This window comes from Cebus imitator, unplaced genomic scaffold (genome assembly GCF_001604975.1).
Source record: "Cebus imitator isolate Cc_AM_T3 unplaced genomic scaffold, Cebus_imitator-1.0 Scaffold696, whole genome shotgun sequence".
Lineage (NCBI taxonomy): Eukaryota > Metazoa > Chordata > Mammalia > Primates > Cebidae > Cebus > Cebus imitator.
Genome location: NW_016108011.1, coordinates 427,718 through 446,687, shown reverse-complemented (window position 1 = coordinate 446,687; position 18,970 = coordinate 427,718). Strand labels below are relative to the sequence as shown.

Here is an 18,970-nt window from a genome sequence, read left to right as displayed (position 1 = left end):
AAATTCCTTAATGGGTATAGGTTTTGCATATATTTTCCCCCATTTTGTGGCTTGTCTTTTTATTGTTTTAACAGTTTTTCAAAAAAAAGCAGATGTTTTAAATTTTAATAAAGTCCAACTTATCAATTGTTTCTTTCATGGACTACATTTTTGTTGTTGTGTCTAAAATTTTATTACTAACCACACAAATGAGGAAGAGAAAGGACTCAAATATTACCACTACAGAAAACCATCAAACCACAATATAAAAAAATAAGAGATAAGAAAGGAAGGAAGGATATACTAAGCAACCAGAAATTAATTATAAAATGACAGGAATAAGTCCTTACATATCAATAATAACCTTGAATGTAAACAAATTAAATCTCCCAATTAAAATATATAGATTGGCTGAATGAATTTCAAAAGTAACCTTAATATATTTTGCCTAAAAGAAACTTCACCTGTAGAGACACATATAGACTTAAAGTAAAAGGATGGAAAAAAAATGTTCCATGAAAAAGGATATGGAAGGTAAGCAAAAGTGGCTATACTTATATGAGATAAAACAGACTTTAAGTCAAAAACAGGAAAAAGAGGCATAAAAAGGTCATTGTATAATGGTAAAGGGATCAATTCTGTAAGGGATAGAGCAATTCCAAACATTTGTGCACCTAACACTGGAACACCCAGTTATATAAAGCAAATATTTTTAGATCTAAAAGAACAGATAGACATCAATACAATAATATTTTGGGACTTCAACATGCCACTCTCAGCAATAAACAAATTATCTAGCGAGAAAACAACAAAGACACATTAGATTTAAATTGCACCTTAGACCTAGTGGATCTAATAGGCAATTGCAGAATGTTTTGTCCAGCAGCTGCAGAATATACATTCTTCTCATCAGCATATGCAACATTCTCAAGAATAGACCATATGTTAGGACACAAAATAAGGCTCAACAGATTTTTAAAAATTGAAATAATATCAAATATTTTCTCAGAACACAATGGACTAAAACTAAAAATTAATAACAAGAGGAGCTTTAAAAACTAGATTAGTTCAACCATTGTGGAAGACAGTGTGGCAATTCCTCAAGCATCTAGAAATAGAAATATCAGTTGACCCAGCAATCCCATTACTGGGTATATACCCAAAGGATTATAAATCAATCTATTATAAAGACACATGCACACGTATGTTTATTGTGGCACTGTTTACAACAGCAAAGACTTGAAGCCAATCCAAATGCCCCTCGAACATAGACTGGATAAAGAAAATGTGGCATGTACACACCATGCAATACTGTACAGCCATAAAAAAGGATGAGTTCATGTGCTTGGCAGGTACATGGATGAAGCTGGAAACTACCATTCTCAGAAAACTGATGCAAGAACAGAAAACCAAATACCGCATGTTCTCACTCATAAGTGGATATTGAACAATGAGAACACATGGACACAGGGAGGGGAACATCACACACTGGGGTCTGTTGTGGGGGAATAGGGGAGGTACGGGGGTGTTAGGGAGTTTGGGGAGGGATAACATGGGGAGAAATGCCAGATATAGGTGACAGGGGGATCAAGGCAGCAAACCACATTGCCATGTAGGTACCTATGCAACAATCCTGCGTGTTCTGCACATGTATTCCAGAACCTAAAATATATATATATAAAGAAAATGAAAAAAAGCTCACCATCATTGGTCATAAGAGAAATGCAAATCTAAACCACAGTGAGATACCATCTCATGACAGTTAGAATGGCAATCATTAAAAAATCAGTAGACAACAGAGGCAGGAGAGGTTGTGCAGAAATAGGAACACTTTTACACTGTTGGTGGGAGTGTAAATTAATTCAACCATTGTGGAAGACAATGTGGTGATTCCTCAAGGATCTAGAACTAGAAATGCCATTTGACGCAGCAATCCCATTACTGGGTATATACCCACAGCAATATAAATCATTCTGTTATAAAGACACATGCACACCTATGTTTATTGTGGCACTGTTCACAATAGCAAAGACTTGGAACCAACTCAAATACCCATCAATGATAGACTGGATAAAGAAAATGTGGCACATATACACCATGGAATACTATCCAGCCATAAAAAAGGTTGAGTTCATGTCCCTTGTAAGGACATGGATGAAGCTGGAAACATCATTTTCAGCAAACTAACACAAGAACATAAAACCAAACACATGTTCTCACTCATAAGTGGGAGCTGAACAATAAGAGCACATGAATATAGGGAGGGTAACTTCACACATTGGAGCCTGTCAGGGGCTAGGGGGCTAGGGGAGGGATAGCATTAAGAGAAATAACTAACGTAGATGACAGATTGATGGGTGCAGCAAACCACCATGGCACGTGTATACCTTTGTAACCAGTCTGCACATTCTGAACATATATCCCAGAACTTAATGTATAATAATAAAATTGTTAAAAAAGATACCTTCTTACACCAGTCAGAATGGCTATTATTAAATGTAAAAAAATAGCAGATGCTGGTAGGGTTGCAGAGAAAGGAGAATGCTTGTACACTGCTGGTGGGAATATAAATTAGTTCAGTCATTATGGAAAGCAGTTTGGTGATTTCTCAAACAACTTAAAAGAGAATTATCATTCAACTCAGCAATGATATTACTGGGTATATATCCAAAGGAATATAAATTATTCTACTATAAAGTTACATGCATGGGTATGTTCACTGCAACAATATGCACAATAGCTAAGACATGGAATCAAGTTAAATGCCCATCAATGGTAGACTGGATAAATAAAATGTGGTAGATATACACTGTGGCATAGCACGTGGCCATAAAAAAGAATGAGATCATGTTCTTTGCAGCAACATGGATGGAGCTGGAAGCCATTATCCTAAATGAACTAACACAGGAACAGAAAGCCAAATACTACATGTTCTCACTTATGTGGGAGCTAAACATTGAGTACATTTTAACACAAAGAAGGAAACAACAGACACCAGGCCCTACTTGAGAGTCTTGGAAGGTGGTAGAAGGGTACTATGCTGATTACTTATGTAATAAAATAATCTGTACACCAAACCCCTGTGACATGCAATTTATAAAACAAACCTGCAAATGTACCCCTGAACCTAAAATTAAAAATAATATATTTGCTGGAAAATTATGACTGCTCTGTTGAGTGATTTGTAGTCATAAACAACATTTTGATCTTTAATTCCAAAAAAGAGCAAGTCACCTAGGTTTTTCAGGAGCTGATAATCAAGACACCTCATATATATTAATAGATGAACCAAGGATCATTTTTCAAACAGCAGCCTGTGAAGAGCTGTTTTTGGAAACTGCGTTAGAAATGAAGAAGGAAAGGCTTGGTCGGGGATAACAGGATCAGCTTTCCACTCTGTACCTGGCAAAGGCTATGGTTGCCCTCCATGTGAAGCTTTAAATAAAACTGAATTTGTGGTGCCTCCTCGGCTTCTGGAACCATGGGGATTTCTTCTGCAGTAGGTTACACAGAGCTAAAATAATTTAGTGTGGTGTTATTTACCAATATCAGGGAGAAAAACAGAGAGCAAAAATCACTATAAACCATGAAAGTAGTAAATTTCCAATTTTTTCTTGGTTAGGCACATGTTGGGGGAGAAGAGAGAAAGAGAAACTATAGCTTTAGTCAGGAAAAATAAAAACAATTTATAGAAAAACTAACCATAAGATGTGGTCTCCAAAATGCAGGTAAGAAAATTCTTATACTTGTCTGGTTCTGCGATGGTATATAAATGTAAAGGGCTTCCGACTTTAGTATGAGAGGCTCAGATTCTAGAAACTCCATTCCACTAACCCAACTTTAAGCCATTCCTGTTCTCAAATGGGAAGTAGAAGAGATTAAGCCAAGCCAATCTTGAATGTCAGTAAATACAAATACAAATATTTTTGGAGTAGCAAAAATATAATCTAACTTCAGATAATGAAATGTTTGTATTTAATAACATACCTTTGCACGTGCATAGTGCTATTTACTTTTCAAACCACTTTAACCCATTTTACCCTCACAACAAAGTTAAAATACATATGGTAGTTATTTTCCCAGTTTAGAGATGAGTTAAATTAAGGCACCAATGAGTTAATGATTTTGTAAAGACCAAGCCTGAGCTTGTAATTGGGAGGCCTCTACTTAGAGCCCCGTTTTTTCTGAGCAGTCATGTTTCCAATTTTATTCTGAATGCCACTAAATCAGAGGGACATTCCCTGCATTTATAACCAGGAATCCGAAAAGAAGATGAGAATTACTTTTGCTTCTCCAATTTTCCATCTAAAATATTTCATGCTTAAAAAATATATGTATTTAAGAACCTACTCCAGAACTGAACTGAAGTGTTGTCATCATGTAGACTCATGATTTGCCATTTCTTTGGCCAAAGGCAGGGGAAACAAAAGAAACGTTGACAGGGTACCCACTTTCATCTCACCCAGAAGGTAGATGGTGGTTGTTGAGAATATAACTTTCCAAAGAAACAGGAGGTGCACTCTCCTGGAAATAATCCTAGTAATTCAGTCCCTCTGCAAAGAACATCTGTTCCTGGCCATACAAGGCCCTTTGCAACNAAAAAAAAAAAAAAAAAAAAAAAAAAAAAAAAAAAAAAAAAAAAAAAAAAGCAAAGTTAGGAGAAAATGTTACAGAGGGCTTCTCCTGTGAGGGCAGAAAGCAGAGGGACAGATGAAGAGCAGTTCCTGGAGAAATCAGGGTCATGGATGTGTTAGCATTATTGAGGGATTAGGGCTCAGAGCACATGACTGCACTGTACAAAAGCCAGAAGAAAAGCATAGTAGACTTCTTACTGATGTAGGGGGATAGAAGGCCACTAAAAATCTTCGGTTTACTTCTCATAAGGCAACCACATTCAAAGTCCCCTTCTTTACTCCTTTACCTCACTACTATCAAACCTCTAACCTCTACCACAAAATCCACACTCCTTCAGATATTTTCCCTTCATGCCATGATGCAAAAATCTAATATTTTTCATGATCTGAGTTTAGAACGTGGAACCCAGTGTTTCCTCTTGTTCACCACACAAGCCATGTTGGCTTTATTTATCAAAGCCTGGTGGCATGTTAATATTTCTTTTTGCCGAGTGAATAATTCACTTCTTTTTCATCTGATCTTCATGTCAAGAGCCACGTTTGTGTTTTTTTGTTGAAGGTCCTGCCCATACATACACCCAGCCAGGATTCACCATGCCCACCATCAGAGACCTGTATTAGCTGTATAACCATCTTTGCATGACTGCTTTCTGCCCAGATCAAGCCAGTTCAACCAAGAATACTGTCTTTATTTCAGACTTCTCAAAGAGCATCTTGGAGAAAAAGAAGTTGAGTTGGCACTCATCTTTGACTCAGTGGTGGAAGCTGACCTGGCAAATTATACCTGCCATGTTGAAAACCGAAATGGACGGAAACATGCCAGTGTTCTCCTGCGTAAAAAGGGTATTTATTTTAATAACTAAAACTATGATTTGTTTAGCTATCAACAACTATTGAAGTTAGAGATATTTCCTGGCTTTATTTTACAATGTAGTATTAATTTCTATTAACCATTTTGTCTTTTTAACAAAAGATAGTTCTCTTACTGTGCATATTAGCATAAAATACCTATGATATTCAATACCATTAGGAAGTGGATAAATGAAATGAAGTATTGTTATATGTTAAATCCAGTGATATAAATTATACCTTAGTTGTGTTAAAGTTTGATAGATATTTGACATTCAATATTTTCTCCGTATTTTGCCTTCTTATAGCTAATATTGCTAAATGAAATGTAAGAGATTTTATTATTGGATGAGAAACACAGTTGTTTTTTTATTCCCTGACTAAAAAATTTAAAAAGTATTAATAATCCCATATAATATTCTTACAAGTATCAAAAAAATTATAAACTATATTTTATATGACCTCATATTAAAGGGTCTTTATCAAGTATATATATTTCTAAATATTTTGGCACTTATGGAGATCCCTTTCCCAAGCTGGTTCCAGACAGGTGAAAATTATATATAATGAACAAAGAAAATAAACTCTAAATTTACATATAAAGAAGATAAAAAACAGATATACGAACAATAGACAATCTCAGCAGCTAGAATAGCTTCTGAATTGGCTCTTACCTTGCTATGAGTTTTGATCACTGCAAAAGGCGAAATACTTTCTGTATAGGTACATCTGGCAAAGGTTTTGCAAATGTAGGAGAACAAATGTTCTCAATCAGTGTTCTTGTTGCCTAGGTTTTACAGCAATAATAGAACAGATTAAATCAGCAAGGTCACTTAGTTGTACTTCCTGGCCAGGATGGAATTTATATTTTTCAGACAGCCCTAATGCTTGACAATGACCAGCAGCTCTTGAAGAAGCAGAAAGGAATCATTATTCTGAAAATAATGCATTTATATCTCTAGCACCACTTCTTACTCCATTAGACTTGATTCTGTCTTAAAGGTGTATTTAAGTATAAAGGAATGTAATACAGAAAGTAAAGTCAGGGGACCCAGATTCAGGAGATCCTAGTTCAGTAGGACTGACTTGTCTGGTTAGACTCCCTAAATCTTAGTTTTCTTATCTTTAAAATAGGGTTAATAATATCTACCTTGCAGAGTCACTTTGCAGTTCAAATAATAATGATATGCCATGGATGTGAAATATGCCATAAGCAGTCATTATTATTATACTAAACTTGGATAATTTATCCTAGGCACCACATGAAGGCAAGTATTGATCATGCCCAAACACCTTGTGGCAAGGATCACTTTGTTCCTGTTCATTTCAGTCTTATTTCAGGCTTAGAGATCCTCCAACCAGAGCCTGCTGCTATATCTCTGTATCCTCACAGATACCAACTTGAGCAGTGCTAGCTAGTAATAAGCACTTAGAACCCATTCTGGTCAAATAAATGGCTAAAATTTTATTTTATTATTGAAGACAAAGGTGCAGCCAGCACTATGATAGATGCTGGGGAATAGAAAGCTGAAAAAGATAGACATACCCATGTCTTCCTGGAGCTTATACTCTGGAGGAGTGAGAATGCAAAGAAAGACAAACATTAAACATTTTTTACAATTCTGCAAAAGATATATAGTGTTATAATTAAAAACCTGCTATTAGGAAAAATAATGGGGGATATCTTATCAATCAGCCCATGTGGACAGAAATAACATCATTTGAGTTTTAAAATAAATCAATTTCTCTTTAATAAGTAAAGCAACACAGAGCATTTCCTAAAAATTTCTAAAAATGTGACAGTACAAACCAAGACACACTATAATACTCTGCTATCTCCCATGGCTTCTACAAGGAAACCTGTCTAATTCAGGATAACTGACAATATTAATTCTCGTCTTCCAAGTATTTAAATAATGGAGTTCCCCAGGGTTCAGGGCCTCTCTTCTTACTCATTCAGTAGGTGATTTCATTCTGTCTCCATCTCATGGTTTTGATTGTCACTTATATGCTAACAATTCCCAAATTTATATCTAGCCTGGACTACTCATTGGTATATTCAATTGACTACTAAACAACTCTTCTTAGAGATCTAGTAAGCATATCAAATTTAGCTTGTCCCAAACAGGATTCCTAATTTCTCCTGCATATGAACCTGGTCCTCTAGTCCCCTTCTCCATCTGCATCACCATTCTTCTAGTTGTTCAGGCCAAAATCCTTGGAGTCATTCTTCACTTTTTATTTTCTCTACTCACATCCTATATCGAGTCCACCAGCAAATCCCCTGGCTTAACTTTCAAAGCCTATTCAGACTCTGAACACTTTTCCCACCTTCACTACCCACTTCCTTTTCTGAGCCACCAGCACCAATTATCTGGATCATGGCAACAGCCTAACTGGTCTCCCTGCTTGTACCCTTTTCTTCTCACAGTCTATTCGTATCACAATAGTAAAAAAAGATTATTTAAAAACGTAAGTAAGTTCATGTCATTCCCCTGATCAGAACCCTCCATTCACAATTCCTTCCCTGTTACACTAAGAATGAAATTCCAAATCCTTACCATATCCTATAAGGCACTACACAATCTGTTCTCACGTCTGATTTCATTTTCTACCAAAATCTTCCTCACACATTATACACACTAGCCTTCTTTCTGTTTCTCATGTTCACCAAACACAGTCCTGCCTCAGGTCCTTTGTACTTGCTATTTCATCTGTCTGGAACACCCTTGCCTCCAGCTGTCTCCATGACTCGCTCCTTCCCTTCATACAGATTTCTACTTAAATATTACCTTCTTGATAAGTCTCTCCTGGCCATCCTTCATAAAATGATACTACCTTTCATTTTCTTTTTCTTCTAACGTGTCTCTACTTCTTTTCATTTTGTCTATTACTATTGGATATTATATTACATATTTATCTGCTTCTTGTTTTTCCCCCCACTAAAATATAGACTACATGAGAACAGAAATTTTTCTTGCCTTATTTACTGCTATATGTCTAGTGCATGAAACTTAATAAGTGCTCAAAGCTAATTTTTGGATGAAAATTCTGCTCACAGGGGACAAGAACAGTCAGGTGAGCAATCGATAACAGGGACTGATAAGAAGATTTGATCTGTGATTTTGTCATGACTTACGTATGCCCTGGATTACCTAAATGCATTTTTTCTTTCCAGGTATTGTTTACTTTACAGGGGTTGCAAACAAAGACCTCAGGTTCCAGGAAAATATTGATTTTTTTTTTAGAAGAGGGCTGGATATTAGAAAAAAATCAAAACACAGACAAGATAAAACATTCTTTGCTTTAAAAGGGCAACAAATACTTTGTTCTATAAGATTACCACTGTTTTTGCTAGGATGTAAGTCCAGGGATATGAGAGCTTCAGAGTTTTCAAGTGAAGCTAAAAGACTGGATATGAAATCTTTCAATTTTTAAATATTAGTATTTATTTTTTAAACATTATGTGGTCCAACAAAACCAGTTTTTTGGCCCATAGTATACCAGTTTGTACTGTCTGTTCTATGTAGCAGTTAAATTATTTCATTGTGCTCGACAAAAGTTTGCAGTTAGTCTTCCCTTACTTGGTCTCCCTAGGAGCTTCTGACAATATAGTGGAAGCCCAAGAAAGAGCAAGAATCCTTACGGACCTGTCATATTTTGTTTTTTAAGTCAGAATAAGCTCTGACTTGTTTTGAGAAACTTCAGATATTTCCTTTGGAGTTGGACCTTTTAAGCTTTATCACATCATAGCCTGGCCTCATTAGCAGTAGTGTTCCCACTTGGAGTACTAGTATGGCTTGTTTTGTGGAACAATAACTTCTTAATGAGCTGTAAGTCAAATACTTAAAATGCCTTAAGTGAACATTGTGGAGAAGAAACATGATGAATCTTTTCATTAAGTGAAAAGGACTTTTGTAAAATGAAAACTCACATCTAATATATCCAATTAACAGGGTCCAGCTTGGTAAAAAGCAAGATACCTTTTACCTATCCATCTTCTATCTGCACCTACCACTTCCTTATTCCCAGAAGAACAATTTGCCAGTAAGTGCAACTAGCATTTCAGTAAGAAGTTAATCCTAAATTTTTTTATTTGGTGAGCCAAGAATCTGAACTTAGATTCAAGAAATTCTGATAATTATTTCTGCTTCTCTGCACACACTTCCTTTCTCACAAAACAGAGGCATATCATCAAATCTCTCTTCATTCTCAGTGCTGCTGCTTCACTCTGTCCCACCACATCTGAATAGGAAACTTTCTCAGTCTGCTCAGCATTCTAAAACAAAACACCTTAGACTGGGTAATTTTTAAACATTATAAATTTATTGCTCATAATCCTAGGGGCTGGGATGTCCAAGATCAAGGCACCAGCAGATTCATGTCTGGTAGGGGCTTATTCCTCATTTTTGCCTGAGATATCATCAGAATGATCTTTACCATTCACATTTCTACTAACATTCTGATCATAACCATTTAGGCAATCTCTAAGATAACTGAAGCATTCTCTACAGCTCTCTTCTTCCTAAGCCCGCAGCAGATTTGTTCTTAAGGCTCTTTTCTTGGCAGTATACCTCAAACCTCTTCTACCCTTTATCCATTACCTACTTCCAAAGGGGGTTCCACATCTTTAGATATTTGTTACAGCAGCAGCCCACTTCTCAGTACAAATTTCTGTCTTAGTCCATTTAGGCTGCTGTAACAAGATACCATAGACTGGATAGTATACAAACAACAGAAATTGATTGTTCACAGTTCTGGAGGCTAGGAAGCCCAAGATCAAGGTACCAACAGATTTGGTATCTGGTAAGGACCCATTTCGCATAGATGGCACTTTCATTGTGTCCTCACATGGCAGTAGAGGCGAACAGGTTTCCTCAGGCCTTTCTTATAAGAGGTCTCATTTGGCCAGGCATGGTGGCTCACGCCTATAATCCCAGCACTTTGGGAGGCCAAGGTGGGTGAATCACTAGGTCAAGAGATCGAGACCATCCTGGTCAACATGGTGAAACCCCGTCTCTACTAAAAAATACAAAAAATAGCTGGGCATGGTGGCGCGTGCCTGTAGTCCCAGCTACTTGGGAGGCTGAGGCAGGAGAATTGCTTGAACCCGGGAGGCGGAGGTTGCGGTGAGCCAAGATCGCGCCATTGTACTCCAGCCTGGGTAACAAGAGCGAAACTCCGTCTCAAAAAAAAAAGAGGCCCCATTCATGAAAGTTCTGCCCTCATGACCTAATCACCTCTCACATGCTTCCTTTTTACATTTTTTTTTTTTTTTTAGAAACAGGGCAGAGGGTCTCACTTTGTTGTCTAGGCTGGAATGCAGTGGCCCAGTCATAGCTCACTGCAGCTTCAAACTCTTGCGCCCAAGCAATTCTCCCGCCTCAGCCTCCAGAGTAGCTGGGACTACAAACACACACCACCATGCCCAAGTAATTGTTTAAAATTTTTTAGAGCTAGAGTTTCACTTTGTTGCCCAGGTTAGTCACAAACTTCTGGTTTCAAGTGACCCTCCTACCCTGGCTTCCCTAACTGTTGGGATTATAGGCTTGAGCCACTGTGCCTAGCCAGGCCTCCCGCTTATAAAATCACCTTGGGGGTTAGGTTACAACATACGCATTTTGAACAAACATTCAGACCATGACAGAATCCCCCAGGTGGGATCTCCTAACCTGCTTCCCAACTTATGAGTCAGAGGAGCAAGCTCAAACATTACATGCCTCCCTTCTCTCCAGTCCCTTGGCTTCAGCTCCTATTTGTCCCATTCTATAATATCTGATCTTTGTGTTCACAGCGAAGAAATAAGCGGGTTCAAACTAAGAAGGTAAAAAGAACTGCACATGTACTTTGGATGTCTAGAAAAATTTACAAGCCCATAAATATTTGCTGTTCTTGCTATAGCTATCTTTGTGAAGTATATCCAAGACAAGCCCAAATAAAATGACTTTCAGTTTCTCGGTCAGTAAATGTCCCTAGAAGTATAGATCCTGCTGACATTGAAAATTGCAATTGAAAATAGAAGACAAAAGAAAATCCAAGTGTCATTTGGGTGATGGCAATTCTGCCCTCTGATTATAGGATTGATGTTTCACTTTTGATGTGACTGCCTGGACTGATTCAAAGAATGCTGGTTGAGTCTCTGGGCCTAGGTCCACAGTTTTCAACTTAAACAGCCATTATTACATAATATCTTTCAAAGACATTTTTTATAAAATGGACCCCAAAATCACAAAGGTACTTTTTTCACCATGGTTTTCTTCCATAAATTTACTGCTGAAAAAAAATGCCTGCTACTTGAGAGCACAGATTGTTCCTGCTGCTGAAGTTTTCCATCTACCTAATAGCAACTCTACTCTGTAAATAACACAGAAATTACTGAAAAACTTCCCATCTCACAACTTTTTAAACATTTGAAAGCTCTTCTGACCAGAGAGAAAGAGAGAGACAGACAAAAACCACAAAATTTATAGCATAAAATGAACATCCTAAAACAGAAAAAACCTTTTGATTCAAGTCAATTAATGGCCCAAGATGAAAGAGAAGTCAGTTGTCAGATTAGCAAAGAAAATTGTATTGCTCTCTCTATTTAAAATTGGCTATTAATTAAGAATGTATAATTGATCGTATATATAAAATTGTGAGAAAACAAGTAAAAATTGTGGTTTGCAGCCCGCAGGGGACTCATAAGAAAGCCTGCTTTATGCTTTATCCCAAACATAGGCAGAGGCAGAGGAAGGTAGTGGTTCCTCAAGAGCCACGTTTTATATAGAGGGCAGAAAGCATTGCTAATTGTGTGTTGAACTATTTTTTACATGAAATTTTGTGGCTTATTTTTTTTAAAGACCACCTCTTGCAACAGTCACGACAGACACAGATTCCAATTTCCTAACCCTATTCATTGTGTGTCTCTTCACAAGGTTCCTTGTTGGCATATTTTATCCTCCACAGCAGCCCCACTCTCTTCCTTTTTCTATCCTTTCCCCTCTCTCCTTACTCAAAAAGACTGACACTTATTTGTGTTTCTTACATTTCCATTATATGACTCTGCTGATTGGCTGTTCTGTGTCTGGCCACCATCATCTCTTCTCTCACTCCACTTCCTTTCCAAGACTACATTCCCTCTCTCCTCACAAAACCAAACACTTTTCTTCATATATTGGACTCCAGGGAGCCCCTCCTTCCTCCCTGGCTACAGCTACAGAATTCTGCAAGATCTTACCAATGAAGTGGCTGAGGATTGCCAAGTTCTTTCATTCTTCCTGGTGAATTGTTGTATTTCTCTTTCCTTGGAACTGAAAGGACAGATGGAGCCAAAATTTACTATAGGACATGTGTTGTCAAGAAGCACTTGCAACATTCTATAGAAGAACAGGTAGAAGGCTATCTGTTGTCACATTCCAGGCTGCAGTATATAAGGCCGTGGTGTAATAAAAACAGTTTTGAATTTGAAGTTAGGAGACCTGGGCCCAATCCCATTTTTGCCATTTCTTAGGTATATGACCCTGGATAAGTGACTTAAACTACTTAATCTCAGATTCTTCGTCTATAGGTTTGGACCAATAATTCTTACCCCAAAGGATTATTTAGAGAATAGATAATACACAGGTTGAAGATTTTATCTATAGATATATTACTTGTATTTACATAAACTGCTAAATGGATCTTAATTGTTATATTGAGCCTGGCTAATTTCTCTTAAGCAATAATCCTGTATAGAGGTAAGGGACATGCCTAGAGAAAGGGATGACAACCTGGCTTTCAAGGGTAACAGCCTGTCGTGGGCAGCAATTTGTCAAAATCAAATTGATCCATCCAGGGAGACTGACTGATGCCAACTAAACTCACAATGAACTGATGTACAAACTAGATTGTCTCTCTCTTTTCTAAGGGTGTATTTTATTACATATTTATTACATGTATTTTATTCATGTATTTTATTACATGAATTAGTAATAAAATTGTCACTTGGTAATTATGGAATTGTGTTAAAGTTAGGTTAGCTAATCTTGTAGGTAATTTTATTTAATTATGATGAGACCAATGATATCGCTGTGGAAAATATGTCTCTGGTCTGGTATCTCCCAGATTCAGTATTTTGCTGAACTCACATTCTAAATTCTCCTCTGACTGCCCATTTCTCTAAATTTCATGATACCATACCCTCTTTGGATGATACATTCTTTAGATTTATTAATACCTCTAATTAAGCTACAGGTTAAGTCACTGTTCTCTGAGCCTGGGAGACATTTTGTCTTCTATTATATTTTGATTTAATTGTTCCAGTGCTTAGAGTTCTAGGGATGCCCCACTGGACCAACCTAAGTCTACTATCAGGTAGCCAGGCGTTGGCTAAAGAGGCCAAATGATTAGCCCGAATTTCTCATTCTATTTTAGCTCCTTTGGGCATATTATATCACATATATATTACAGTCATTTATTCAAATAAGTAGGGGAAATGGATAAGCTAATTTTCCCTGCTTACCTTATATTGGATTATGTTCTACTGGGGTTAAATGAAACAGTTAAATCCTGCAAACTTATTAGGTTTTATTTGATTCTGAAAGTAATTTTATTATATTGTTCTCCTGCGAAGGAATAGGGCTTGTGGCCTGAGAAGTGCTAGATGATAATCTTACTAAACCAATAAGATAATTTAATAGAAATAAGAAAATGTTGGCTTGGACTCAGAATAAAGTAGCTTTAATAGTTCTCTGAAATACATTTAGAGCAGGAGCATATATGTGACATCTTTGATGCATTCAAAACGAATTGAGAGCAACTATTCCTTTTCGGATAGACTTACCACATTTAGTAGTAAATTAATTAAATTTTAAAGAGTTTATTTCACAAAAATTTGATTCGTACAAATATATCAAGAGCAAAGCTACTGCATTAAGGAAGAATTTTCTGGAAAGAAAAACAGAATGGTAGTACATCTTATATACTTGAAATATGAGAAGATCCCAACTATTGCTGATTTAATTACCTTTTCCTGTTTACTCTGTTCACTCCAGACTTAATCTACAAAATTGAGCTTGCAGGGGGCCTGGGAGCAATCCTCCTCCTCCTTGTACTGCTGGTGGTCATTTACAAATGCTATAACATTGAACTGATGCTCTTCTACAGGCAGCACTTTGGAGCTGATGAAACTAATGATGGTAAGCTGTCTCCTATTGTTCAAATTCCATTAAAAGGCATGCATTTGTGATTATGTAAGAGAAAGTCCCTATTTTTAGGAAGTACAAACTTAAATAATTAGGGATAAAGAGCTATGGCAAGTTACTTATTTCTAAATAGTTTAGAAAAACTTACCAAGAAAAAGAGAAAAGAGGAGAATGTATTAACGATAGGTAAATCTGGGTAAATGCTATATGTGTTTTCTGAAATAGTTTTATTTTTATAATATTCCTATACATTTGACCTTATTTCCAAACAAAAAGTTTAACAATGAGACATTTGTTGTTCAGGATATAAAGCAATTACTGTCAAATCCCTTCCCCGTAGTAAGAAGCAAATTAAGAATCAATTCCAATTTTTTTCAGAAAATGCAAATTTAAGTACAGATCAGTTTTAGTCATTGCTGCCAGCTAGAAAACAAGCAATCATGCAAGAAACAGATTGAAAGCTATGGAGACACTCCTTTAAAGCTCAAAGTACATGGACCTACATATTTTGAATGCTTATAGCACCAGTCTCAAAGGTGACCTGAAAGAATAAAAATTCAGAGTGTAGCTGATAATTTTCTTATATTTGCTGTTTATGAATTTTGAAAATCTTACAAGTGAAATATCAATAAAGCAGTGTACTGAGCCTTGTTTCTTTGAACATTTAAAATGATTTAATTTTTTCAAGAGTACAAACTGCCATATTTCCAATCAAAATCAATAAGAAATCATGACATGTAACTTCTTATACATAAAGTTCTTATCCCGAAACTGCTGTAAGCCTTGGAAATGTGTATAGAATGCCACAGGTAATCCAAAAATTTTTAGAAAGAAGTCCAGTTTGTAAAACATTACTTTAAAAAGTCAGACTTAAAACTGAGTTTTCATTGTACCAAAATAAGTAAGGATAGAGCATTTGTTTATTTTTTTTGAGTTGGTGGTGTTATCTCAAAGGAGAGGAATTCACAATTTTGTTTTTAATTTTATAGTGAGAGATATCAAATTTTTGAGGAATCTGATTTTGTTCTTATTGTTACTATTATATACATGATGATATGAGTGGGTTTTAATTGACTTTCATATTTTCATAGTAAATTAGAGAAATGCTTTTTTTTTTTTTTTTTTGAGACAGGGTCTCACTGTCACCCAGGCTGGAGTGCAGTGGTGCAATCCTTGCTCACTGAAGCCTCGAACTCCTGTGTTCAAGCAGTCCTCTTGCCTCAGCTTCCTGAGTAGCCGAGATTACAGATGTATGCCACCATGCTTGGCTAATTTGTTGCTATTATTATTATTATTATTCCTTGTAGAGACAGGCTCTCATCTTGTTACCGAGGCCTGTCTCAAACTCTTGCATTCAACCAATCCTGTGGCCTCAGCCTCCAAAATTGCTGCAATTACAGGCATTAGCCCCTGCACCTGCTGAGAAATGCTTTTTGATGAGTACATATGTATGCTTATTTGCTCATTGTCAAATCTGCATACTTACTGAACAATTACAGCAGCCCATTTAAAAGTATTACAGACTCTTATTCAGACATACCTTAAAAATGAAAAATTAGGGCCTATTCCAACAATTATTATATATGCTGACAATATTTATGAAAATATGACCAGTTACCCTCAGTTCTACCTATATACAACAGTTAATATTGAAAAATCCTGACTTCTTATCTGTACACAGAAAAAAACTCGACAGAATGTGTTATTGAGGAAAATGTCCCTGGTTCCCAGGTACCAGCAAGTGGCTAAAGTATACAATTGTGAAGGTAAACGATGCATTATCTATGTAAAAGAACATAAAAGAGGCCAAGCATAGTAGCTCAGAAAATCCCAGTACTTTGGAAGACCTAAGCAGGAGGATTACTTGAGCCCAGGAGTTCAAGACCAGCTTCTGCAACATAGGGAGACCTCATCTCTACAAAAATTACTTTAAAAAATATTAGCTGCGTATGGTGGTGCATGCTTGTGGTACCAGATACTTGTGGGGGTTAAGTCAAGAGTATCACTTGAACCCAGAAGTTCAAGGTTGCAGTGAGCTATGATCTCACCACTGCCCTCCAGCCTGGGCAACAGAGTGAGAGCCTGTCTCTAAAATAAATAAATAAATAAATAAAATGAAAATATGAAAGGGAAGCTTCTGTGATTTATATGTTTTGAGTCCTGATAACATGCAATTTGTTAATCTGTGAGATTATATAATTTATGTTAATCTGCAATAATTAATTACTTTCATCACTGATACCCAATAATCTAGACTAACTGATCAGTTGTAGTACATATTTGTAAGATAAATTTTATGCTGATATGATAGGATTTTTCAGGAATTAAATATGCCACTTTGCATCTTTATCTACAATGTGGCTCCTGTGTTCAAAGGTGTCCAGTGATATAGAGCAATTTGATTACATAATTGTATATATTGATTCCAAATTCATTATTTGGGGAAAAACGCAATATGGCAGGAGGGTACTTCAAGTGTTTTCATTAGGAAGGATGATTAAAATATTTTATATTCCTATATGAAATCTTGGACTTAAGTATATAACCTTTGCATTAACTTCAATGGAATACTAAAAAGTCAACATGTATGTAGTTAAAACTAATAAATAAATTTTAACTTCCTTTTAGAAATCTACAGTTACAGAACACCAAATATCAGCCAGATAATGTATCAAATTTTTCATTTTTCCATTTAAATATTTTGACAAATCGTAGACACAATTTTACCCATATGCTTTTTCCCCATGTTCTCTTTGACAATATCTATAGTGGTATTTTCTAAAAGTTCTTATAAAAGTGCCTTATTTTGTATAAAATAAAATCCATCCCACAAATTTTAAGTTCTTAGCCACGTTTAAAATTTAATTCACTTTATTTCAACCCACCGAACAGTGATTGTTTCATATATTCAACCTTTCAATTTTCAGTCATTAAATATCTAAGTGTCTACTAAGTGACAGGGACTATGCATGATGCATTTACTTATATTCTTCATCTGGATCAACAATACAGTCACACACACATGCACACACACACATACTATAGTAGGTAGTAGTTATATAATAACAAGATTACACATTCTTTGCTCTGTAGAAACTAGGAGTTTAGCACTGTTTAGCACAGCTGCAGAGCAACTGAGTTATAAACACAAATGGCTTCTTGTAGGGAACAGGATTAAAATTAGATTTTAAAACAGAAAAGGACAGGTGTGATAACAGGAAAATTCTTCTACAAAATGTGTGGTTCTCTTCCTTATAACTTAAGGAACAGTATACTTATGATAACCACTGGGCCAGCCCTCTTCCTTACACTTTTCTGTGTGCATTGTGCTCTATTTTTTGGTTCCTCAGATGAGCTTAGTCAGCATTATTTAGCACAGAGGAAGGCTCATTAGCCTTGCCGAGAAAAGTGGTGCTGCTGAACAGCCTTTCGGTTTAGAAATAATTTTCAGGCCTAGCTGTTAACCTTATTTGCATCATGTTGTTGATTTTGCTTTATCTATCTTGCTCCTCTTTGTGAGCAACAGCTGCAGCTATTCATGAGGTTTTCTTGGCTGTCTACATAAGGCTGAAGTGCATTATTTAAACCGCAGCATCTGTGTCACTGCTGGCTCACTAGCTGGCATCCTAGAGCTTCTAGGACATCTGACATGGTGGCTTTGAGAGCTTTCTTCCTGCTCTGGCCAGACACCATAAGCTCTTCACCTTTGGTTCATCTCAAAGGAACATGAATGAAACCAGAAGCATCAATTTTTCCAATGAATGGTGTGCCTCTAGAAGCGAGGTAAAATCTATAGTCCAGATATGTTGGGTGTTAACACATATCAAAGAAATCCATGCTCTTTGTCACAACTTGATTTGAAAAATGTAAATATAGAAGTACTTTCTAGGGGTGTTTGTAGCATTGAACTGCAATATCAGAATATAGGTGGAGCCAGTAAGGACAGAACCAAGAATATATGAGTTTAGCATGTTTGGAAGACAAATAACCATAGTCAGTATAAGCAGTAGGACAGGAGTCTAGAAGGTCTGGTCACATGGGTAAAGAAGTCAAGTAGCCATTGCAGATGCTCAACAAATAATTGTTGAATGGATTAATAAGTGGTTGAAATTAGGGAGGTTTGTGAGATAGGAAAGTTATCAAAGTCAGAGAGAGCAACAGGCGTCTAGCCTGACACTATGGAGTTTGAGACAGCAACACTATCAAGAACAATGAAATATATTCTGGTCATATGAATGGAGCTATTTGTCCTTTGGCCTATTTTATTCTTCCAGCTGTGTATCATCGGGGGCTCTGAGTCCCAGGTGAGTAATTATAGATGGAGAAAGTCAAGGGCGTGCAGGT

General features: G+C 36.5%; 1 protein-coding gene across 1 annotated transcript in view; it reads left to right on the top strand.

The window, feature by feature from the left end:
• The window catches only part of IL1RAPL2 (interleukin 1 receptor accessory protein like 2), a 49,413-nt gene that overhangs the window by 12,437 nt on the left and 18,006 nt on the right, over positions 1 to 18,970 (top strand). Inside the window, exons 2-3 of the mRNA XM_017518675.2 lie at positions 5,311 to 5,456; positions 14,477 to 14,620. Of these exons, the coding sequence (XP_017374164.1) occupies positions 5,311 to 5,456; positions 14,477 to 14,620 (290 nt within the window). The remainder of the gene's footprint in view (positions 1 to 5,310; positions 5,457 to 14,476; positions 14,621 to 18,970) is intronic.